The sequence below is a fragment of the Vulpes vulpes genome, chromosome 10 (assembly GCF_048418805.1).
Source record: "Vulpes vulpes isolate BD-2025 chromosome 10, VulVul3, whole genome shotgun sequence".
Classification (NCBI taxonomy): Eukaryota; Metazoa; Chordata; class Mammalia; order Carnivora; family Canidae; genus Vulpes; species Vulpes vulpes.
Genome location: NC_132789.1, coordinates 41,061,888 through 41,085,281, shown reverse-complemented (window position 1 = coordinate 41,085,281; position 23,394 = coordinate 41,061,888). Strand labels below are relative to the sequence as shown.

General features: G+C 53.0%; 2 protein-coding genes across 6 annotated transcripts in view; one reads left to right on the top strand and one right to left on the bottom strand.

Annotated features, from left to right (window-relative positions):
- Nucleotides 1-246: 246 nt before the first annotated feature.
- On the top strand, nucleotides 247-18,363 carry PPIE (peptidylprolyl isomerase E). 5 transcript variants are annotated; one of them, XM_025983661.2, is made up of 11 exons: nucleotides 313-358; nucleotides 983-1,073; nucleotides 1,250-1,348; nucleotides 3,654-3,697; nucleotides 4,168-4,194; nucleotides 5,550-5,631; nucleotides 6,303-6,403; nucleotides 8,713-8,836; nucleotides 14,360-14,545; nucleotides 15,403-15,545; nucleotides 15,704-18,363. In XM_025983661.2, the coding sequence occupies exons 2-11, from the start codon at nucleotides 1,055-1,057 to the stop codon at nucleotides 15,770-15,772; spliced, it is 894 nt and encodes a 297-aa protein (XP_025839446.1). In that variant the 5' UTR covers nucleotides 313-358; nucleotides 983-1,054; the 3' UTR covers nucleotides 15,773-18,363. The 5 variants fall into 5 exon arrangements, with proteins under 5 accessions (XP_025839444.1, XP_025839446.1, XP_072579835.1 ...); XM_072723736.1 differs by having other exon boundaries at nucleotides 322-366; XM_025983659.2 differs by lacking the exon at nucleotides 983-1,073 and having other exon boundaries at nucleotides 247-366.
- BMP8B (bone morphogenetic protein 8b) overlaps nucleotides 18,163-23,394 on the bottom strand; it is a 32,838-nt gene continuing 27,606 nt past the window's right edge. The window contains exon 7 of the mRNA XM_072723733.1: nucleotides 18,163-21,416. Coding sequence (XP_072579834.1) covers nucleotides 21,267-21,416 — 150 coding nt within the window. The 3' untranslated portion in view covers nucleotides 18,163-21,266. The remainder of the gene's footprint in view (nucleotides 21,417-23,394) is intronic.

Here is a 23,394-nt window from a genome sequence, read left to right as displayed (position 1 = left end):
AAAAATATATTTTTTAAATAAAATAAGTAAAAACCACCTGCAGCTGCCAGGGTGTCCAAGGGCCCGCGGGTGGGGCGGGGTGGCCCGTAGTTTGCAGATGGTTTACTACCCGCGGAGCCGGCGGTTCGGCCGAGCACCCACCGCGTGGGGCCGCGGGGCTCACCGCGAGGACCCACCGCCCCGACGGGGACAGCCGGGGGCGGGGCCTGCGAGCGCCTAGGGGCGGGGCGGGGCCTGCGAGCGCCTAAGGGGGCGGGGCGGGGCCTGTGGATGGGCGGGGCCTGTGAAGGGGGCGGGCTGAACTCCGGCTTCCGGCGGGTGCGCGCGGGAGCAAGATGGCCACCACCAAGCGCGTGCTGTACGTGGGTGAGGAGGCACGGAGCCGGCGGAATCGGGGCTCGCTCGCCCCCAGGGGTCTTCGCGTGGGGCGGGAAGGCGTCTAGGGACGCGAAGGGTGGCGAGCCTGGGTCTCGGCCGGGTCCGTGGCGGTACTGCTTGGCTGCAGGGAGCTCGGCCGCCGTAGCAGTCTCGCCGGCTCCCTTCCAAGCCCGCTGAGCTCTGATGGGGACCGCTTCGCCTGCTGGGCGCGGAGGATTGGGAGAGGCGTCTGACGGGGCTCCAGATTTTCGCTGCAGCGGGGGCTCGGCCCGGGCCCCGGCCCGGACGGAGGGAGTCCCCGGACTCACCCGGTGGAAGTGAGAATGACCTCAATAGCGAAGTTTGATGAGCGCTTTATGGCCCAACTAGGGTCGTTACGTTTACTGAAAGGGGAGTAGCAAGAGCAAAAACCCCCGAGGTGTGAAATAGCCCTGCACCCATGGGGCAAAGGGATCATCTTGCGGGAAACCCAGAGAACTGAGGCAGCAAAGGGAAAGAAGGCGAAGAGATGGGCGGGGAGTTTGTACTGTATCTTGAGGACGGTGGGAAATCTCCGAAGGAGTTGAAGCAGGGAAGTGATGGGTGAAAATCTGCACGTTCCCAGGTTTGCTCTAGTTGGCTGCGTGGAGGAGAGGGAGGCCAGCTAGGAAGCTGTTGCAGTAATCCTGGCGCCAAGATGCGCGTCCGCAGGAAGGGTGAGGAGGTGTGTTTCATGAGTTTTGGGTGAGGGAGCAAATGAGAAACGTGCTTCTGAGCCCCAGGACTGGACGGAGCAGCCCCCTCTCCGTGGCTGTCACGTGCTAACTGGGCTGCAGGGACTTCTCCAGAGAGTGGAGGACAGTGGCTCAGAAGGCGCTTGGCATCTTCGCAGGTGGGCTGGCAGAGGAGGTGGACGACAAAGTTCTTCATGCTGCTTTTATTCCTTTTGGAGACATCACAGATATTCAGATTCCTCTGGATTATGAAACAGGTGAGTCCTTTTCATGTCATGTTCACAATTCTAAGAGGGGAAAAAAATTCTAACTGCATTCTAAATATGGTTGATATGTAGGAAAGCTCCAGAGGGAGACTCATTAGGGCAGCATGACAGGGATCTTGATGCAGAAGGAATGTTCGGAGGCTTGTGGTTATAAGGTTATATGCTATGACATAACTTTGCAGAGAGTCCCATCTGTCGAGTGTGAGAGAAGATTTTCAATAGCCAGGATGCCTGGGTGGCTCAGCGGTTTAGCACCTGCCTTCAGCCCAAGGCGTGATCCTGGGGTCCCAAGATCGAGTCCCTCATGGGGCTCCCTGCATGGAGCCTGCTTCTCCCGCTCCTTGTGTCTCTGCCTCTCTGTGAGTCTCTCATGAATAAATAAATAAAATCTTGAATTTTTTTTTTCAATAGCCCAATAGGAAGATAGGTTTTGAACTACATGGAGATCTGACTGTTGTTTCAAACTACCTGCTGGGTACCCCACCACCCCCTGTTGCTTTCTTGGCAGCTGTACTGTTGATCAGGGCAGCAGGGAAGCTCGGCCCCAGCTGAAGGGCTTTGGCCTCTGCTTTCCTGGGTGATATTTCCTTCAATTGGCATCACAGGTTCATTGCAGGTTTTCTATCTTGCTTTTGCTTTCTTTTCTTTTTTAAGATTTATTTTATTATTATTATTTTTAAAGGTTTTATTTATTTATTCATGATAGACATAGAGAGACAGAAGGAGAGACATAGGCAGAGGGAGAAGCAGGTTCCATGCCAGGAGACTGACGCGGAACTCGATCCTGGGACTCCAGGATCGCGCCCTGGGCCAAAGGCAGTCACCAAACCGCTGAGCCACCCAGGGATCCCCCTTATTTATTTTAGAGATAGCACATGAGCACAGGAGTGGGGAGATGGGAAGAAGGAGAGAATCTCAGGCAGATTCCCTGCTGAACGCTGAGCCAGACAGCAGCTCAGCAGCTCAAGAGATCATGACCTGAACTGAAATCATGAGTTGGGTGCTTAACGATCTGAGCCACCCGGGCACCCTGCTCACCCACTTAGTTGTCATTTTTAAGATTGGAGTTCTAGGCCTAAATCTGTCATCACCCTGCCTAATTATTAGCAAGGTCTTTAAACTCTCTGGGTCTGGGATCTTTATCTGTAAAAAAAACAATACAAGCATACTTTGGAGATACTGCAGATTGGGTTCTAGACCACCACAACCAAACCAATTATCACCATGAAACGAGTGAAATGAAATTTTTGGTTTCCCAGTGCACGCAAGTTACGGTAACTATATTGTGGTCTATCAGATGTGCAATAGCATTATGTCTAAAAAAGTAATGTACTGCCTTAACTTAAAAATACTTTATTGCTGAGGTGCCTGGGTGCCTCAGTCAGTTAAGCATCTGACTCTCGCTCAGGTCATGGTCTCAGGGTCCTGGGATGGAGCCCTGAGTCAGGCTCCTGGCTCAATGGAGAGCCTGCTTCTCCCTCTTCCTCTGCCCCTCCCCTCGCTCGTGCTTGCACTCTTTCAAATAAATAAAGTCTTTTTTTAAAAAAAAATACGTCATTACTAAAAAAGGCTAACCATTATATGAGCTTTCAGCGAATTGTAAATCCTGTAATCACAGATCACCATAGCAAATATAATAATAATGAAAAGTTTGAAATAGTGTGAGAATTTCCAACATGTGACACAAAAGACAGAGGAAGTGCTGTTGGAAAACTGGTACCAATAAAATTGTTTGCTGCCAGGTTCCCTTCAGTTTGTGAAAAACTGCTATCTATGACATGGAACAAAGCAAAATGCAATAAAATAAGGTGTGCCTGTAAGGTTATATTGGCTCTCTAAAGTTAATAGGTTTAATTAAATTAACACGGTTGTGCTTGGCCTTAGATCAGCATTTTTCTGAGGAAAAAGGAGTGAGCATCCTCATCCAGGTTTGAGGATTCATACTTTATGCACAGTCGATGCTCAAAATGTGGGATCAATAATTGAGAAGTTAAATAACTTCATTTTTCTGCTTGCCTCGTATGCAGAGGTTAAGGTTTTAATTTGGCTTTGGTAGAATAATTGCCTGAAAGATTGAAAGTATAGTACATTATCTAGCCATGTTTTCTGAAAGACAAAGTTCAATATTGCTGAAATGTTTAAACTGGGAAGAATCGAAGGAGGAGATTCCTTCTTCCAAGACAGTGATTGGATAGAATTTCTAGTGTCTGGATATGGCCTGTGAGTGACTTCACCTTCCTTGCCCCACATGGTAATAAGTTGTTTTTGTTTTCCTCCCTTTCTCCCCCCACCTCAGAAAAACACCGAGGATTTGCTTTTGTTGAATTTGAGTTGGCGGAGGTGAGAAAATTCTGTGTCACCTGTGTTTAGTCTTTGGCTAGTTTTAGTGTTGGTACTGATTACAAAGGCAGCTGGTCTCCGTTCGGTCCGCTTCTGGGCCTCTTGCTGATGTTTCCATAGAGACAAGAAGTGCTGCTTGGTAGAAAGCTTCCCTCAGTTAATCAGATTGTAGACTGTTAACAGCCCAGGCCTGCCCCTCTTGTCTTGCCCAGCTCCTGCAGCTCTGCCCAGTGAGCCTCCTGCCTGGCAGCGCTGCTGATTATTTCTCAGGCCTTCTGCTCCATGGCAAATTGCTGCACCACCCGCTCTAAACTCAGCCAGGAAGTGCTTTGATAGACACACATTGAACCTAGGCAGGTGATGTAGGTGTGACCCCCCCCCCATTATGTTTTGCTTTACTGTTTTTCTTCTGCTGAGTCAGCATGTAGACCCCACAAGAAGCTAAACTTGACCTTGTATTTTCTCGGCAGGATGCTGCAGCAGCTATTGACAACATGGTATGGCTGAGAATCTTCATTCTTACTGAAGTTCCTTTTTGGTGGTACAGAGGGGCTCCCATGCATCTGTTGCTTTGCCGAACTGCCAAAGTTACAAGGTCGCACGGGGAAGTAAAAAGTGTCGTTGTCATGTGAAAAGATTCACTGTGAATTGAATAAGATTGGTCCTTACTCAGACATCCTTCCCTGTTTAACAGTAATAGAAATCCAAATCCTCATCATTGGCTAGTCTCTCACTGGCCGCCCCATGTCTAGGATAATAAATTGCAAGCTCTAGGGAAATTGATTGCACAGTGAAATCACCTATTTTGCAGAAGCAGAATTTCATGAAGTTTCAGACCAATTACAAGTGAGAAGAGCTCCCAGTAAGGATAATGGCAGGGTGTGCTACTGATGCCGATGGTTTGGATATCCTGGAGAGGTCTTTGGGAGTAGTGACAAAACGCTGGAGTATCTGTGCCTCTTTGAGATCTTTGTGATTTTCACATCCGATAGGAAGCGCAATGATGTCATGTCGCACTGTTGATAGCTTTGTTGGAAAAAACATTGCAAATTAACCACCCATTACATCTTTGCTCTACAAATTAGTACGAAGTTAAACCTGAAATTTATAAGATATTTATTTCCCTTGTTTTTAGTTTCATCCCAATAAAGTCCCAGTCCTTCCCCCCCGCCCCCCCCCTTTTTCCTTCACTTTTTGCCATGGAATTTTTTTTAACTGCTCTAAATGGATTTACGTGAAGTGACTCTTCCTGATGCCAGTTGTCTTTGGATGATAAAGTTCTTTATTCCTGTTCGGTCACCCATTCGCCGAACATATTCCTCAGCCCCCAGAGATCATTTCTCACCATTTCAAAGTAGATCTTTTTTTTTTTTTTAAGATTTTATTTATTTATGAGAGACATAGAGAGGCAGAGACACAGGCAGAGGGAGGAGCAGGCTCCATGCAGGAAGCCCGACGTGGGGACTCGATCCCGGGTGTCCAGGATCATACCTTGGGCTGAAGGCAGGCTCTAAACTGCTGAGCCACCCAGGGATCCCCTCAAAGCAGATCTTGACTTTGGAAGGTGAATTCAAGTAGTTGGAAACTATGTGTATCCAGGGCACTCTGGACCTGGAGTCATTTTCAGGAGCACAGGTCTCTGCTAGTAGGAAAGGAAGGAGATGTGTGATGGGGGGAGATTGCCTGCAAGCCCTGGGCTGCCGGGTGTGGGCACAGAGCTTGCTGTTCGGGGCTCACGGATTAAGGGAGAACCGGTGACGGGCGTGTGTCTCGGATGTATCAAAAGCAAATGCAAAGCTGTCTGACTCTCTCAACCTGACAGTTTAAGCAGCTGGGCTTCCAATCTTTACAGAATGAATCTGAGCTCTTCGGACGGACAATTCGTGTCAATTTGGCAAAACCAATGAGGATTAAGGAAGGCTCTTCCAGACCAGGTGAGGGGGGGCAACCACGGGTTCCCCATCACGTCCTCCAGCGTGGCCTTCGTTGCGTTTTTATCCATATTTAGAAGTAGGTGCTGAAGCCCACTCTGGATGGATCGGAGTAGAGGGTGGTTCGTGTTGGCAGAGTCGGCGTGAGCCAGCTTGTGGGGAATAGAGTCCCAGCAGAGTAATTGTTCCCATTATGAGAGAAACCTTGCCTGATCTCTCATCTTTCCCAGTTTCCTTGGCACTTCGTTCCTGAGATGTTCCATCAGGGGCTGGAACTGGCAAGTCTACACCTTCCCTCTTGGCGACATGTTTTGTTTTGTTTGGTCTTAAGATTTTATTTATTTATTCATGAGAGAGACACAGAGAGAGAGGCAGAGACACAGGCAGAGGGAGAAGCAGGCTCCGTGCAGGGAGCCCGATGCGGGGCTCGGCTCGATCCTGGATCTCCAGGGTCACTCCCTGGGCCAAAGGCAGCGCTCAACTGCTGAGCCACCCAAGCTGCCCACGTTTTTTCACTTAGCTTCATGAGAGCTGGACTTCAGGGCTAACGTTCCCAGGGGAAGCATTAATTACACTTGAGACTTCCGCTGAATATGTACTTTGCTGACCAAGCTAGGGAGCAGGTGGCCGGTAGCTTGAATTTCTTACCGTTTGTTCGATTCTCTTCCTTTCAGTGTGGTCAGATGATGACTGGCTGAAGAAGTTTTCTGGGAAGACTCTTGAAGAGAATAAAGAGGAGGAAGGGTCGGAGCCTCCCAAAGTGGAAACCCAGGAGGTGAGATCGAAGGCCTGCGCTTCCCTGGGAGGGGCTGGCACTTTCCACTGGAGACTTTTTTTTTAAAGCTTTTGTGGAAATTTGCAAATAGGTATGCAAAAGCAGAGAGAATGAAAAACAAGGTGGTATTGAGTGAGTGAGAGACAAGCTCTAGGTCTCTCACCTTTGTGCCCTATGTGAGGAGCTGCCCCACTCAGACCAGTCCCCTTGGGATTGAGGTCGAGGCTGCCTGAGGTGAGGAAGGCGAGTGAGTGCTCCTCTGCGCCCCTCTAGCCCAGTTCCTCCTTCACTGAAGCGCCTTTCACAGGCTCCTGGTCCCCCTGGCCCTGCCCCATGCAGGGGAGGCAGGCGAGGCAGGTGAGGGTCGTGGCACCCTCCCTCCAGTGGCAGCACCCTCCCTCTGTCTGCACACAGATTCGGGGCTCTCCGTTCCCAGGAGCAGCCTGCCAGCACACTCTCCTGACTCTGGCCTCCCTCCCTGGCTGGCTCCTTGGGCCTTCCCACCCCTCCCTGGGAGTGGTGTTCTCTGGATTTCTTTCTTGGCTCAGGGCATCACTCCCCCTCTTCCTGCCAAAACAGTAGCAGTCGCTGATTTTTTTGCAGCTTCTGCTGTGCCATTGCGTTTCCTGGCCTCTGTTCCTAGTGTCAAGCTGCAGACCTTTCGGCCACAAGTGTCACAGGCAGCTTAGAGTTGCCCAGAATGGGTGCCCTCTTCTCTCTAATCTTGTTCCCCATCTTGTTGATTCGCCACCGTGTATCCGCCACATATTGACCCAAGCCGGAAATTAGGTTGCAAAGCAGAGCACACCCATGGCCTTTGTAGTCAGAGATCTCCTCCTTAAAACAGCCTGCACACAACACATCAAATGCCGTCAGGTTTTCCTCTCAGACCTTCTTGAGTCTCCTTCCCCCATTTGTCCCACACGTGCCCCACCCCCCCACCCAGCCTCTTCTGCACATAATTGCAGAAGCTCCCTAACTAGTCTCTGGCTGCAGTGCTCTCTCTTGTCCTTCATCAGGATCTCCAGAACAATCTGTTTAAAGCACACACTGATCCCTGACTCCTACTAGAACTTTCAGTAGCTTTTTATTGCCTGTCCAGAGGGATAAAGTTGGGGGTGCTCTCCAGCTCCTGTCCTCCCACCTGGCCATCTCACTTCCACCCTCAGGAACACCAGTCTGTTTCCTTGTGCATCTCTGCTTTTGTGCAGGCCGCTCAAGGGTTTCTTGCCTGTCCCTTTCTAGGCAGTAATTCTGTGAGGTTAGGGGCCTTGTACTCAGCATCGTATCGAAGTGTGAGGTGGAGGGTTGTGGGTAAGAGCATGGGCTCGGGATGGGGTGGTACGATTCAGGTTTGAATTCCAGCTTCACCACTTACCACCCTCTCGGCTTGGGCAAATGACTGCACTTCATTGTACCTCAGTTTCCCCACCTATAAAATGGGGACAAATAGTGGTACAGCTTCATCTTCAGGATGGTTGCAGAGTTGAGGAGCTAACGATATATAAACGTTGAGAAGAGCCCCCTGTCCGTTGACGGGTGCTCTGTGTGTGTTCTCTGCTACTGTTGCTGGCGGCAGGTAATAGTCACCGTGTCCCCAGTGCCAGCACCAGACCTTAGCACACATCAGCTAAACCGAACCCCAAACCGGTCATGAACATTTGACTTTTTTCTCTTTGGAACACTTGTGATGTCTGTAAAGGTCTCCTTACTGTCTTGGCCTTGTCTCCTTGCGGTAGGAAACAGGGCCTTTACCTCCCCCAAGGCCTTCTTGTCCACCAGAGGGCTGCCCTCCTGGCTTCCATTGTAGCCAGCCCGTGGTGCCGCGGGGCTGTGCATAGAGAGGAGGTGCCATCCATCTAACTGGAGTGGGGGGGTCTGCAGGTGTGGAGAGCTGCGCACTGCAGGCCAGGGTGTGGTTGTGTGGCCGCAGGCCGGGGTGCAGCATGCTGGTGTGTCTCGGTGAGTGTGATGAGGTCCCAAGCCTGTGGGGCAGGGCTCAGGTAGCCAGTGCTTGAGGTCCCCGTCACTGGGGGTCGGGCTGGGGACCATGGCCCTGGCCTCTGCCTTCTGCCTGCCCTTCCACGGCCCGGGGCCTTCCCCATCAGCACCTGCTGCAGCCCACTCGCTGCATTTGGGTCCTTGGTGTGTGTTCAGAGAACTCAGTCTCCTGGGCCGCCTGGCAGGCTCCGTTAGTAGAGCACATGACTCTCGATCTCAGCGTTGGGAGTTCAAGGCCCATGTTGGGTGTAGAGATTACTTAAAAATAAAACTTAAGTTTCCAACCTAATGATTTCTTCTGCGCCCAGGGAGAGCCCACTGCCAAAAAGGCCCGGTCAAATCCTCAGGTGTACATGGACATCAAGATTGGGAACAAGCCAGCCGGCCGCATCCAGATGCTGCTGCGTTCAGACGTTGTTCCCATGACAGCAGGTGAGCAGGACTCCGGCCCGAGGCTGGTGGCTGAGCAGTGGGCCTTCCCACAGTTCCCACTGCCTCAGTTCTTGTGCCCCTGACACGGTTGCTGACCTCAGTTGTTTTGAGGCATCTTAGATTCTGGGATCTAGTAACAAGTGAGTCTGAGCAGACACTTTTGAAGCTTTATAGGTAGCTTTACTATTTTTTTAATAATAGGGTTTTGTGGGGGGGGTTTTGATACAAGTAAACATGTATTCATGGTAGAAAACAAAAACACCAAAAATCCGTACATATTCCAACAATACTAAAGGCAGTAAGTTGGAAACTTCAGTCTTTCCCCCCCCCACCTCCAAGTTTATTCTCCAGAAGGTACTGTTAACTAACAGTTTCTTGAGTCTTTCTAGTATAAATATTGAATTCTACTCTTTCTTTTTTTTTTTTTATCTAAATTTTATTATGCAGACATACAGTTTAAAAAGCCAATTTCACAAAACTTCTTTTGAAAAACAGCAGTCCCTTGGTCCTGGCCCCCAACCCTGGGGCCCCACCACTCCCATCTGCCACTCCTCAGAGGCAGCCTCTTTCTCTCTTTCTCTCTTTCTTCCTTTCTTCCTTTCTTTTCTTTTCTTCCTTCCTTCCTTTTCTTCCTTCCTTTTCTTCCTTCCTTCCTTCTTTCTTTCCTTTTCTTTCTTTCCTTTTCTTTTCTTTTTTCTTGATTTTATTTATTTATTCATGACAGACACACAGAGAGAGAGAGAGGCAGACATAGGCAGAGGGGGAGAGAGAGAAGCAGGCTCCATGCAGGGAGCCTGATGTGGGACTCGATCCCGGGTCTCCAGGATCATACCCCAGGCTGAAGGCAGCACCAAACCGCTGGGCCACCGGGGCTGCCCAGAGGCAGCCACGTTCAACTCATAGCTGGTTCCTTTGTTTTTTTTACGTCTGTATTGGTACATAAGATATTTATGTGTCTACTTTGTGTTTTTTTGTTTTGTTTTGCTTTAGACATCTGTTGGCTTCCCGCTTCAGGAGATAAGGAATCAGCTTTTTAAATCCCTTTCCCTGCCTTTTACCTTCCTTATATAGTTAGCATAGGTTTGGTTAGGCCGTAAATTATCCTGACTCTATAAGCATCATACTATGGTAACCTCCTTTCATGCACAGCATTTTGTTTTCCTGGGATTTGTAGTTGTCTTGTTTTCACGCACACTTCATCTTCTGTGCATTTATTCCTGATGCTCTCCCCAATTCTGCTACCTCTGTAAATCTGTCATCATGTTCACACACACCAGATATTGTCAGCTTCTCTCTGCTGTAGAAGTTCCTTCTTGGAGCCTCTGACCCTCCAGCTTGGACCATTGCTTTCCAGGCCCACAGCACAGTGGTGTTCACCTCTTAGGTTGGACTATCTGTTGTCTTCTTTTTTGGTGTGGTTCCTTATTTTAGTAGAAGACATCCTTCTGTAGCTTCTGCAGCAAAGAGCTTGGGAGGTAAGTTTTTTAAGAGTGAAGTCTAAATATATGTACCTTCCCACTTGATTGGTAGTTAGGGTATAGAATTCTAGAGAAGTCTAGTCATCCTGATTCTTCTTCTTCTTCTTCTTCTTCTATTTATTCATTCATTCATTCATTCATTCATTCATTCATTCATTCATTCATTCGAGACAGAGAGGCAGAGACATAGGGAGAGGGAGAAGCAGGCTCCCTGTGGGGAGCCTGATGCAGGACTCGATCCCAGGATCCTAGGATCCCAACCTGAGCCAAAGGCAGATGCTCAACCACTGAGCCACCCAGGCGCCCCTGTCCTTCTGATTCTTGATCCTTTATAAAAGCTTTATTTTGCTGTCTAGTCCAGAGCTGTGCAAATATAGTAGCCACTAGCCAAGTGTAAATTTACATTTAAATTAAATAAAATTAAAATCCATTTACTTGGTTACACTAGCCAAGTGCTTAAGAGCCATTAGATAGCCCTGGCCTAGAGGCTCAGAGGGGGTCTGTTCTGTGTTCTGAAACCATGTGCCTTTGGATAGATCTTGCATCTGTCTGCTGGCTCTTCAGTGGGCCCCCCACTATTAGTTTTTTCTTGCTTTTGTCACAGATTACCACAAACTTAGTGGCTTACAACAACACAAATTTATTTATTATCTCGCATTCTGGAGGCCAGAAGGCTTGTAGGCTAAAATGAAGATGGTAGCTGGGTCACTGCCTTCCCTACTGGAAGCTCTAGGGGAGGATGTTTCTGGGGATATGCAGGTTGCTGGCGGAATTCAGTTTCCTGGATCTGTAGGACTGAGTATCCCCATTTCCTTGCTGCTATTCCCAGCTTCTGGAGGGTCGCAGCCCCCCTTCCTCCATCTTCGGAGCCAACAGTGGTGGATCCAGTCCCTCTCACATTTTTGAATCTCTCTAACCTCAGCTGGGGCAAGTTCTGTTATAGCCTCTTGATTATATTAGGCCCATCCGGATAATGGGGGCTGCTTTCCCCATCTCGAGGTCCATCCATAACCCTAATCACACCTGCAGAGGCTCTTTTGCCATAAGACATTCTCAGGTTCCAGGGACTGGCATGGACGTCTCCAGGGAGCCATTACTCTGTGTACCACACCCACGGGCAGTGTTTGTCTGGCTGGGAAATTTCTTTCAATTATTTCTTTGCTTTTGTCTTCTCTGATTTCTCTCTTCAACACTGTGCTGATTTCACAGACATAGGATCATTTCATCTTTCTGGGGACATTACTAAAGTTTTTTCTCCCTATAGTTTTTGTCTAAGGTCACTTTTTCCTGAGTTGTTATGTTTTCCTTTGGTTTTGGTCTGTTTGTTTTGGTCTTTGCTTTTCACGTTAGATGCCTTCCTTATATGTAAGAATGGGGCCCTAACAATCTGCTTGGAAACTTCCTAAACGTTGGTAAGCCTTGCTGGTGGCAGCTTCCACTGTGGGGTGATTCATTTGGGGTGCTTCTCTGTCAGACCCCGGATGTCCATTTCCCTGACTTATATAGGACAGCTTGGAGTCTCCCAAGAAGAGTCTAGTCTCCTGCTGGAGGCTCTCCATCCAGCTGTTTGCCATCTTGGTGGTGTGAGATGGGGACAGTACATAAACTTTCACTTACTCTGTTTGTCACTACAGCACCTCATTCCCCAGCTACGTATAGTGTATCCCGGGCCAGAGACCTCTGCTTTAACCTACCAGGGAGCAGACCTTCACCCAGCTGCCTCCAGGGGTGGCAGAGGATCTGGGGGTTGGCTCCTTTCTTAAACAGGCTTTCAGCCAGCTTTACTGTTTTTAGAACCACCTTCACCCTTGTACCTGAGCTTCTGGCATTTCCACAACACAAAGTGAGTTGCTTCTCAGCTCTACCAACTTCAGAGTCAGCTTGCTTGCTTTCTTTTTTTAATGTTCCAAGTTTTTATTTATATTCTAGTTAACATATACTATAATAATAGTTTCGGGAGTAGAATTTAGTGATTCATCACTTATGGTTTGCCTCCCACTCTTTTTTTTTTCTTTCCCCCATTGCTCATCTGTTTTGTTTCTTAAATTCCACATATGAGTGAAATCATATGGTACTTGTCTCTCTCTGACTGACTTATTCTGCTTAGCCTAGGACTTTCTAGCTCCATCCACGCCACTGCAAATGGCAAGATTTCATTCCTTTCTGTGGCTAATACTCCACTGACTCTTGGCTCTTCCATAATTTGGCTCTTGTTGATCATGCTGCTGTAAACATTGGGGTGCATGTACCAAGATGCAGCTTTCTTAAGTCTGCTACATCAGGTATGATTCATCGGTTTGTTTTCTAGCTTTCAAAACTTTTATGTTGCTGTTGTCTCCCCCCGCCTTTTTTTTGGCTTTTTAAACTATTTTTAAGTGTACAGTTCAGTGGCATTGATTGCGTTCACAATGTTGTGCAATCATCACCACTGTCTTCAAAAGTTGTTCACCCCAAATAGAACTGAGCCTATTAAACCACTCCTCATTCTCCCCCTCTTGCCCCTCATGGCCTCTAATCTACTCTGTGGATTTGCCTGTTCTAAACATGTTCTATAAATAGTATCATATACTCTGTGGTCCTTTCTTTTTAACTGGCTTTTTTCCCTTAGCATCTTTTCAAGGCTCATCCGTGTTCTCGTATGTGTTGGGAGTTCCATCCCTTTTCTATGGCTGAATATATCCCATTGTCTAGTTATGTCCTTGTTGTTCATTCATTTGTTGATGGGTACAAGCATTGTTTCTACTTTCTGGCTATTGTGAATAATGCCACCATAAACATTTGTGTACAAGGTTACGTTTTAACGCCTATTGTCCACTCTTGGGTACATACCTACGGGTGGAAATGTGCTCACGTGGCAGTTCTGTGTTTACCTTTTTTGAGAAATTGCCAAACTCTTTTCTACAGTGGCTGCCTCATTTTACGTACCCACCTCCAATGTATGAGGGTCTCGGTTTCTCTCTATTCCTGCCAAGACTATTTTCTGTTGATTGCAGCCATCCTACTGGGTGTGAAGCGGTATCTCATGGTGGTTTAGATATGTGTTTCCCTGTTAGCTAATGGTATTGACCATCCTTTTATGAGCTGATAGGCCATTTGTAGATCTTTGGAGAAATGTCTGTGTTATTTGCCCATTTATCAACTGGGTTGTTTGTTGATCCTGTTTAGTTTTTCTTTCTTTTTTTTTTTTTTTTTTTTTAAGATTTATTTATTTATGATAGACATAGAGAGAGAGAGAGGCAGAGACTCAGGAGGAGGGAGAAGCAGGCTCCATGCCGGGAGCCTGATGTGCGACTCGATCCCAGGACTCCAGGATCGCGCCCTGGGCCAAAGGCAGGCGCCAAACTGCTGAGCCACCCAGGGATCCCCCTAGTTTTTCTTTTTTTAAAAAAAATCGGTTGCCCACCATTCAGTAGAGCTGAGCTGGAATTCAGGTATTCGGTTTCCTTCTTACCCACAGTCCCTCCTATTCTTTACGGTGTGAGGATCACAAAGGCTTATAATACACGGCAGATTTTTTAATGAAAATACAAACACTAAGCAAATACAGCGTATCAGAATCTAGCTGCCTAGGTTTTGCTTTTTTGTTTGGGGGGTTTTGTTTTCGTTTTGCTGTTTTCCTCAAAGACTTGTTTTATTAGGGTACATGGGCTAGGCGTGATGGGAAGGGGAAGCTGTCGTGGGCGGCCACTGCGGTAATACCGGATGCCCCCCCAACGGCCACCAACGTGCCAGAGGTGCTGCGCCGCCACCTGCGTTGTGGCATCATGGTTTTCCCGATGCCGCCCTCCAGCTCCCGACCTGCATTCCAGTCTTGGCCCCGGCCACCATGCCCACTGTGCAGCCCGTCACAGGGCTCATCCTCAGGTGACCGAAGCAGCTGGGCTAGGACTGTCCGTAGGGCCCCACGGCCACCGGCACCTCGTTGGCGGCTTTGGTTGCTGCCTTCTGTGTCTCACGCGGAAGGTGAGGCGGAGGGCACCCATGGCCCAAGGAACTGCGCTGTTTTGTTTTTTGACCTCAGCACCTTTTCCTTTCTCCGCGCCAGAGAATTTCCGATGCCTGTGCACCCACGAGAAGGGCTTTGGCTTTAAAGGAAGTAGCTTCCACCGCATCATCCCCCAGTTCATGTGCCAGGGCGGCGATTTCACAAACCACAACGGCACGGGGGGCAAGTCCATCTACGGGAAGAAGTTCGATGATGAGAACTTTATCCTCAAACACACGGGACCAGGTGGGAGCTGGTTGGGTGCCATGGCGGCGTCCTGGCTGGGTCGGGGAAGCGGCTTCTCTCCACACGGGCCTCCCGGCCACACTGTGGCCCACGCTGCGCAGTCAGGCTCGGGTTCTGGGGCCCTCGGGCCTGCTGCCCTGCTCTGTCCCACGCACCTCCCCGTGAGTGTTGGTTCCCCCGCACCTTGGCCGAAATAGCTACGACTCTGAATGGTCATCTTAAAACTCACGACTACACCTCCTTGGGGCCTGGGCGGCGTTACTGCAGCCCTGTGGTTAATCACGCTCAGTCCCCATCAGACGCCCTCCTCCCTCCACTCCCAAAGCCTCCACATTGCCTTCTGAGCTGCCGCGTGGCCTCCCACGTCCCCCCGCCTGCACCCGCCCGCCTTTCCTCTGGGCCAGCCCCTCTGTTCTGGCCTGCCCCCTGCCCCCGCTGTCTTGCCCCTTAGGTGTTCCCCTGCTGCCTTAGGCCCGCATCCTCGGCTAGGCCGGCCAGCAGCGTAAAGCTGCAGTCACAATCTTTAAAAAAAAAAAAAAAAAAAAAAGATCATCCTTTGACTTGTGTGAACTATCATCCAGGCCTCTAATCCCCTTTTGAGGCATACTTCTTAGAAGAAAGTTGTGTAGACTCCCTGTCCTTTGTTGTCTGCCCCCCTTCGGCCAGACTGGTAGCCCCACCCTTTCAGTGCAGCCACTCTTACCACAGATGCCAGCAGGAGCCACCTTGCCAGGAGCCAGTTCTTGGCCTGCATCCTGGGCCGGCTTCAGGCGGCATTTACACTGCTCCATCCGCACAGATGTCCCTCCGAGGGCCGGGCCCGGGGTAGGGGCTGAGCCACCCCTTCTCGCCCCCAGGCCTGCTCTCCATGGCCAACTCTGGCCCCAACACCAACGGCTCCCAGTTCTTCCTGACGTGTGACAAGACGGATTGGCTGGATGGCAAGCACGTGGTGTTCGGGGAGGTCACGGAAGGCCTGGATGTCCTGCGGCAGATCGAGGTGGGGGGCTGCTGGGTCCTGGGTGCGTGGCCCCATGGGGGAGCTGGGGGCGGGGCGCTGCTCTGCTCGGTAGGAGTGGGGGGTACGTGGGGAGGGGCCGTGAGCCGCCCATCACCCTCTACCCTCCCCGGTTTCTGCCCCTGTCTGTCCCCGCGAAGGCCCAGGGCAGCAAGGACGGGAAGCCGAAGCAGAAGGTGATCATCGCCGACTGCGGGGAATACGTGTGAGTCTGCACGCCCCGTGTCTGTGCCGCCCTGCATCCCGGAGCGGTCACCCTGTCTCGGGGCATCAGTCCCCTCTGGGCAAGCAGGGCTTTGTGTCCCGGCTCCTGGGATCCACTTGGAGCGGCTCTTGTGCCGAGGCGGCCCGGGCTTCCTCTGGCTCTCTCCCTGGGGCGGCCGTGGGCCGGGAGAGCAGAGGCGCCGCGTCTTCTAGGCCTCTGCTGCCGCGGCTGCTCCTGGGCCCACCTGTGTGGCTCCCGGACGTCGCTTCTGCTAAAATAAATCCTAGTTCTTGTCCTGCCGAGTCCAGCCAGTTCCTAGTTGTTGTCAGAGATTGCCTCCGTGGCGAAGCTATCCTGCTGACTTCGTCTGGCAGAGGGTTAGGGCACAGTCGTTCATTCCTCCCCTGGGTTGATTCTCGGAGATGCCAGGTACCCTTGTCAGACTATTGTCAGGACAGTGGAAATCAAAAATACCGGAGAAGTTCCTGTCTTCTGCCTCTACTCCTAAGCTCACACTGGCCAGCCTTAGAGGCAGCAAGTGTACCTACCAGTCTCAACAATTCATTTGTTTGCTCCTTCACATTCATTCTACAGAATTTTTTTAAGTAGGCTTTATGCCCGATGTGGGGCTTGAATTCATGACCCTGAGATCAAGGGTCACATGCTCGACTGAGCCAGCCAGGCATCCCCATTGTACAGAATTTTTTTTTTTTAAGATTTTATTTATTCATTAGAGACAGAGGCAGAGACACAGGCAGAGGGAGAAGCAGGCTCTCTGTGGGGAGCCCGACGTGGGACTCGATCCCGGGACCCCGGGATCATGGGCTGAGCTGAAGGCAGACGCTCCACCACTGAGCCACCCAGGTGCCCCTCTAAATAATTTTTTAAATGATATTTTATAACTCAAAGTGCCTTCTCTGTGCCAGGGCCTGTGCTTGCCTGGAGACAGGAGGTCTCCTAACTGGGGGCCTAACCCAGCTGCTGCCTTTTTTGTGAATCCAGTTAACCAACACAGCGTCAAAGCCTAAAGTATTTACTACTTGAATCTTTGGAGAAGTTTGCTAGTGGCTAAAACCACTGGTCCCACCCGATGCTGAGCTCTGGTCCTGATGCAGCCACTGCCTGGAGCTTGTCAGGCTGGCTTCTCTCCCATCGCTCGCCACATACTGGCCAACCAGGGGCTTTCAAGGATCCCCCACCTGCTGAGCCCTGTGGCCACTAGACACTCTGTGGCTGGGTTGCTAGGACCATCCAAATCCAGTGGGTTGTGTTTTTCATCTTGAGCTCTGGACAAGCCAGGTGCAGGAGATGCCTGGTGCCTCCCGGCCCTGGTGACCCCAGCATAGCTGCTGTGAGGGAGGACGGCATTCTGGCCCTACCTCTGGCTTCCATGTGCCCAGTGGACTCCCAGCCCTTGGTTGAGCTCCTGCTTGGGGTTTGTGTCCTTGTATCTTGCTAGGATGTACATGGTGACCCTTGACCCCGTGGAGCTCCCAAAAGAGACCTTCCCTTAAAGCACAGGCCCCCACTCTGAGGGCTAACTATGGCCATCACAGGTCAGTCCCCAGGAAGGCATGTGTATGCAGGGCACGGCACGGCCCACTTCCCAAGAGGGCGCTGGCTTCTGTGACAATGACCTTGCTGCTTTCTGTTCTTCCCTGGTAACACCCACTGGGCACCAGCGTGCCCCCTGGTTTGCTCTGGAGTGTCCACAGGCGTTATTACTTTATCCAGAGCAGAACCCTATACAGAGGGGAAACCAAGGCCCGGGTGACAGGCTGCAAAGGTCACCCAAAACATGGCAGCACCGGGAGAGGAAGCTCAGCCTGCCTCCCTTTAGTTTAATGGGGTCCCGGGAGGTTTACTGGGCTCTAGCCTCAGTCTATGGCAGGGGGCCCATGGCCCCGGGGGGACACCTGGTCATGGTCCCTATAATGAGCCTGGAAGGAACAGAGACTGTTTGGCTCTGCACCCCGGGGTGCAGTGGCCTGGCTGCCCAGTTCAGCCACCACGGCACACCCAAACCTCTGTTGCTTGGAAAGGCTCCGGCCCATCAGAAGTGAACCTAAGGGTACCACGCAGCCTTGCTGTGGCCCAAAGGACAGAGTGCCTTCCTGGGTCGGCCTGCCCCCGTCCGAGGTGGCCTCCGGTCTGTGCACACTGCTCCACTGCGGCAGACAGGGCCACGGGTTGCCGGTGCGCTAACTCCTCGGGCTGTGGCCCTGAGGTCGGGCCTGTGGCTACGCGAGCCCCCGCTCTGACCGCACATCTACCTCCAGGGGCTGCGGGCTCTATGTCACGGTCACGACAGCCTCAGCAACCCCCCCAGGGATTAGGGACCTGTGTTGGAGTTGTGGACTTGTCAGCTTTGGGTATAAACGACCTAGAAAGCCATGTTTTCAAAAAATATTTATTAACAGGAAAATTTTTACGGCATAATAAAGTGGCAAAGGCATATTTGAAAGCAATCCATATAATACAGCATGATCCCAATTTTGTAAAAACATAATATGTAAAACATCTCTATGCGTGTATCCTAAGAGAAAAGCCTAGAAATAAATTCATCCAGATACTGCGTTTATCTGAGTCATACAACTGTGGTGACTTCAGTTGTATTTTTTCCTAATTTTTCCTCCAAAACGGCATTATTTTTGTGATAAGTTAAAAATCTTTTTTTCAACAGATGGGGCAAGCCTTGTGCCTTCAGCAGGCTGGTGGGCTCCCCCTGCTTCTGGGAGCACCGGGGGCGATTCCCAGCCTGGCCATAACCGGACACTTTCCTGAGGCCTTGAGAGCAGTGAGAACACAAAGTCCTCCCTCTGTGGATCGCAGGGTGTAGATTTTGTAGGAAAAAGCATCTGCAGAACATTTTCTGAGAGGAGGTTTGGTGGACAAGCACGGAAAGGGCTAAGCAGTCAGCAAATTCGTTGTGATAATGCCAGCAAGTTCCAGTTGCTAAGTGTTTACGTGGGACACCTTGTCCTAAATGTGATCTTCACACTCGCTTGGAAGGAAGGAACCAAGATCCTGCTCCACAGAAGAAAAACCAAGATTCAGACCCATTTGACTCCACACCTCTGTCCTCTTGCTATGTGGCCTCTTTTCCTGTTTCTGGATTTTTCCAGAACAGGTTACTTCCCCAATTTAGAAAACCTTAGAGCAGGTATGTGCCGACAAGGCCTCGAGGCCAGCCTCATGCTCCCCAAACCGAGGCTGCTGTACCTTTCTCCTCAGCCTTTTCCTGGCAGCAGTCACGGACTCCTCGTGGCTGTCCACGGGCCTGACCATCCCCCTGTGAGTAGCCTTCGGTCCCGTGCAACCAGGTACACAAGCCACGGCCTGAGCAAGAGGAAGGGAAAGGGCGGCATCTGGGCCACTCCCTCGGCTGCCATCCTGGGCTCAGCAAACTGACAACTGGGAACAGAACGCACGCAGCGAGCGCGTGCCTCACCGTGCTATAAACGGAGGGAGACAAACGGGCTTTGTGTCCACTCACGATTGCGTCCTGCTCGGGGCAGTTCCTGTTGGATCTCATTTAGAGACTGCGTGGGCTGCAGAGGTTCTGCGAGCGGCACCCAGGGAGCCAGGCAAAGGCTTTTCAGTTGTGCACGCGCAGGGGAGACTTAGCTCCAGGCGCTTGTGCCGTGCTGCCCGACAGGAGGTTTTGACAGACACCCCTGGCGCACTGCTGGCTGTGCCAGGCCGCCACTGGGTGCTGGCTACCAGAGGAAGTAAAAAATTGTTGAAATAATTGGCTGATTTCAAATTTACATTTGCCTGAAAGACAATCCTTGATGTTAGGAAGACAAGTGTCAGCTGAGGACTCGAATGGCAAACAGGTTCCTGTCCTACCAGCCGATCTGTGACCGCCACCTGAGCCCCAAGTCCAGGGTCATGAGGCTGTCTCCGCGTGCAGGGTGAGAAAGGGTTAGACACGTTCTTGGCAGAAGGCCCAGTGCCCACAGGTACAGGTGGGAAAGTGAAGCCCAAAGGAGGCTCCAAGTCTGGTCGCCTCACATCTGGACCAGAGTTTAGGTCCTTATACTGACGGGGAACTCACCCCCTAGCACACAGTCCAGGCACAATCTGCGTCTGCTTCTGTCCCCCCAGGTCCCTGTGGAGGGGCTTTTGCCCCCAGCAGGGCCTGGCCTCCACACCTGCTGTCTCGGGGGGCGGGGTGACTGGGGATGTGCCCCCGGGGGGTACATGGTGCTTCTGCCTCCGCCCGGCTGGACCTGGGGGGGTGGGGGGAACAGGCCCAGGCAGCTGGACTGGGCTGAGCAGGGAAATTACAGGCTTGGCAGTGGCTCCGGGTAGAGGAGCGGTTTCCGGGAGCGCCCCGCCTGGGCCCCTAATTACTGCCTTTCGCGCCCTGGCTCACAGGTCCCGAGGTAGAGGACACCACTCCTGGGCACACAGGGTGGTGCAGATTATGGTGACAACTTCTGGCCATAGCAGGGGCTGGGAGGCCATGCCCTGGCCGCAGCCTGCTCGGGGTCCCAGGTGCACTGCTCTGGGTGAAGCGGATTGCCACCTGGCCTGCACAAGATGGCAAACAGTTTCCACTTAACATATCAACTTTGATCTGCTGGCAGTGGCTGCAGGGAACTCCAGTACGCGTCATTTTGAAATTCTATACAGATTTGGAAGAAAAAAATACCAGGATTGATTGGTGTTTGCCACGCCAAAGGGAAATCACGTCACATGTGCTGAGCACTGTCATCTCGGGCCACCCAACGTATCACCGGATAGGCTCAATACGGAGCTTCCCATGGGGCTGAGCTGCTCGTGGCTCAGCATGGGGACAGGCAGGCGAACGAAGCCGTCCAAATGTTTTGTTCCTACAAAGGCCAAACGTCCATGCCCTGTACCCCTTCCCCAGATGGCAGAGGCAGATCAAGACAGGAAGACGGGAGGGGGAGACAAGTGCCATCGGCCTTTGTCCTACACCATATTGTTCATTCAACTCTTTTCTCGAGTTGACCCACATGCCTGTGGCCAGCGGGTTGTAATTCAGACCCACAACTACACAACGAGGGCAAGTCCACATTCTAACAAAAGTGCCCAGAAAGCGCCAGGAAGGGGCAGGCAACCGGAGGTGGACCAGACCCTGTCTACACATACCAAGCCCTGAAATGGACAGTGAAGACCCAGAGGTGGCCACCGTGGGCCCTAGGTGCCTGTTTACCACAGACCACCCTGCACGGGTAGGTCCTCAGACAGGACTTCGGTTTCAACCCAAAATGCTGGTCAGGATGTGCTTGTGAAGGAGGCTGGGAGAGAACCTACTTGATGACTCAGACCACCAGGCCTGGAGGCCAAAGGACTGTCACAAACCGCAGGCAGGGAAGGATGAAGAGGCCTGGAGAAGATCCAGCCTGGGCAGGAAGGCGAGGGGAGCGTACATATGTTGATCTGAGGACCAGGCTGGGTTTCAGGGTTCCCTGCCTCCGGAGTGGCGGGGACACAGGCAGGAGGCACAGGGGGTGGGCAGCGCCTCAGTGGCAGCCGCACGCCCTGACCACCATGTTGCGGTGCTTGCGCAGGATGACGTTGTTGCTGCTGTCGTAGTAGAGCACGGAGGTGGCGCTCAGCTTGGTGGGGGCGCAGCACGCCTTGGGGACGGCATCCGGCTTCATCAGGTGCACCTGGCCAGACGGGGCGGCGGGCAGAGGCATGAACACGGGGCTTCCCCGAGCCCCCACCCCCTGCGCCCTCCCCACCTGCAGCTGAGGTGGGTGCTGACATGGAGACGTGCCCCACCCCTTCCCCGCCCCACTGTCCTCAGGGCACCCCCTGAGCCCCAGCTGGCTCCCCTCAGACGGGACAGTCCAGCACACGGTGCCCCTCCAGGTGCCCTCCCGGGCCCTCTCTGTGCCTCTGTGATGTGCCCCCCCCCTTAGCCGTTCGTGGTCTGTCTCCCTCCCACGTGCGAGCCGGTGATGGTCACAGGCCTGGAGATGGCCCAGCAGCCTAGGCCCGCCCCTGGGGTGTGCAACGCGCTTCTCCCACAAAGCGCTTCCCACACTGGAGCCCACCTCTAAGGCCACGACTGTTCTGGACAGACTAGGACTGAGGCCCGGGGCCTGGGGGCGGCACGAGGCTCCCCGCGTGGCAGTGGGACCTGGGCCTAGCGCACTGACCTTTTGCCCCCCACAGCTCTGCTGCCAGGAACGGGCCCGAGGGAGCGGCCTGCCTTCAGCATCCAAAAAATACGTGCCTGCAGCGCCAGCGGCTGGGCAGGGGCCACATGCAGGGGGCCTGGCCGGGGGGGCTGCACAGGTGAGGTGGCCTCCCCACAACCCCGGCCTCCAGCCCTGGCAGGGGCACTGAGTGGGACCCAGGCGAAGCCATCTGGTGGGGGGCCCGCCGGCAGCCTGGCCCCCGCCCCCCCAGGCCCAGCCTTGGCCCCGTAGGCCCAGCGCGGAGCCGCCTGCAGAAGGACACTGGTTGCTCAGGGCCCAGCAGCCTCGCGGAGGCCCAGCCGGGCGGGGACGCGGCTGCCACTGCCCCCAACATCCCCACCTCCACGCGCCATGGCTGGGCTTGGTGTCCGTAGGCCCACGGGACAGAAACCAGGGGACACGGCCCCCCTGCAGCAGCCTTGGGGCTCTGCGGGCTGGAAACCCACGAGGGCCGCTCCTGACCTGGGGCTGGGGGAAAGTCTGGCGCCGCCGGGCGCGGCCTGAGACTCCCCGCAGACGACAGACAGAAAGGCCTTTGTCCCATCTGGGCCCAGACCAGGGGCTGTGGAGGCCACGGTGCCAGCCCACTTAGCTTGGTGTGGGCCCTGGGCGAGCAGGTCACAGGGTCTGTCACTGGCTGGGCCGCTCTGGGTACAAGTCACGCCCCTGCCAAGGGGGTACAATGGCTCTCTGCTCGATCCCCACACCAGCGTATCCCGGACAAGGGCCTCGTGCCGGCCCCACCGGGATCGGGGCACAGAGATGTCCCAACCTGGTCCCCGCTCTCATGGATTCCGTGGGGAGGGAAGGGGACACGGGGAATATTCCAGTTGGCACCCAGGACCTCGGGGTAGGCACAGCCCTCCAGCCGAACGGCTCACCTACAGACCCCAGGTGCCCCACTCCCTGCCCCTCCCGAGGGCCGCCCTGCCTCTGCCCTGTACCAGCTCGCGGACACCCTGTCGGGGGGGGCCACCGCAGCCCCCCGCTGGCACCCTGCCTGCCCCGCCCTCATCCTTCTGTGCTGCAGCCGGAGCAGCACTTCCAGAGAGCAAGGAAGGTGGTGGCACTTTGCACCTGCTTGTCCCTGGACAAGAGATTAAGTCCACCCACCTGGCCCTTCAGGCGGGACCCAAGGCCCCATGAGCGGCCCCTGACCCCCGACGTCACCTGCCGCCCGAGCCCACCCAGCCAGCTGGACTTGGGAGCTGCAGGGGCCCCTCGGCCCGCACGCCCTTGAGCCCCGGGAGGAGCAGGAAGCAGGTGCGTAAAGGGCAGCTGGGGCTCACGTGCCTCATCCCACTGAGCTCCAGGCTGAAGGCGGCTCCTGGGGGGCGGGGGGAGGGCAGACCCCACCTGACGTGGGAAAGGCGGTTACCACGGAGCCAAAGCCTCCGCGGTGCTGCGTCTCCTCGCCCCTGGAGCTCCCAGACAGGCTTGG

Bases quoted from the DNA above. Each gene is read 5' to 3' on its own strand.
- PPIE (XM_025983659.2), top strand. From the start codon at position 336: ATGGCCACCACCAAGCGCGTGCTGTACGTGG. The intron at 4,195-5,549 runs GTATGGCTGAGA...CAATCTTTACAG, and splicing joins CAGCAGCTATTGACAACATG to AATGAATCTGAGCTCTTCGG. The intron at 8,837-14,359 runs GTGAGCAGGACT...TCTCCGCGCCAG, and splicing joins CGTTGTTCCCATGACAGCAG to AGAATTTCCGATGCCTGTGC.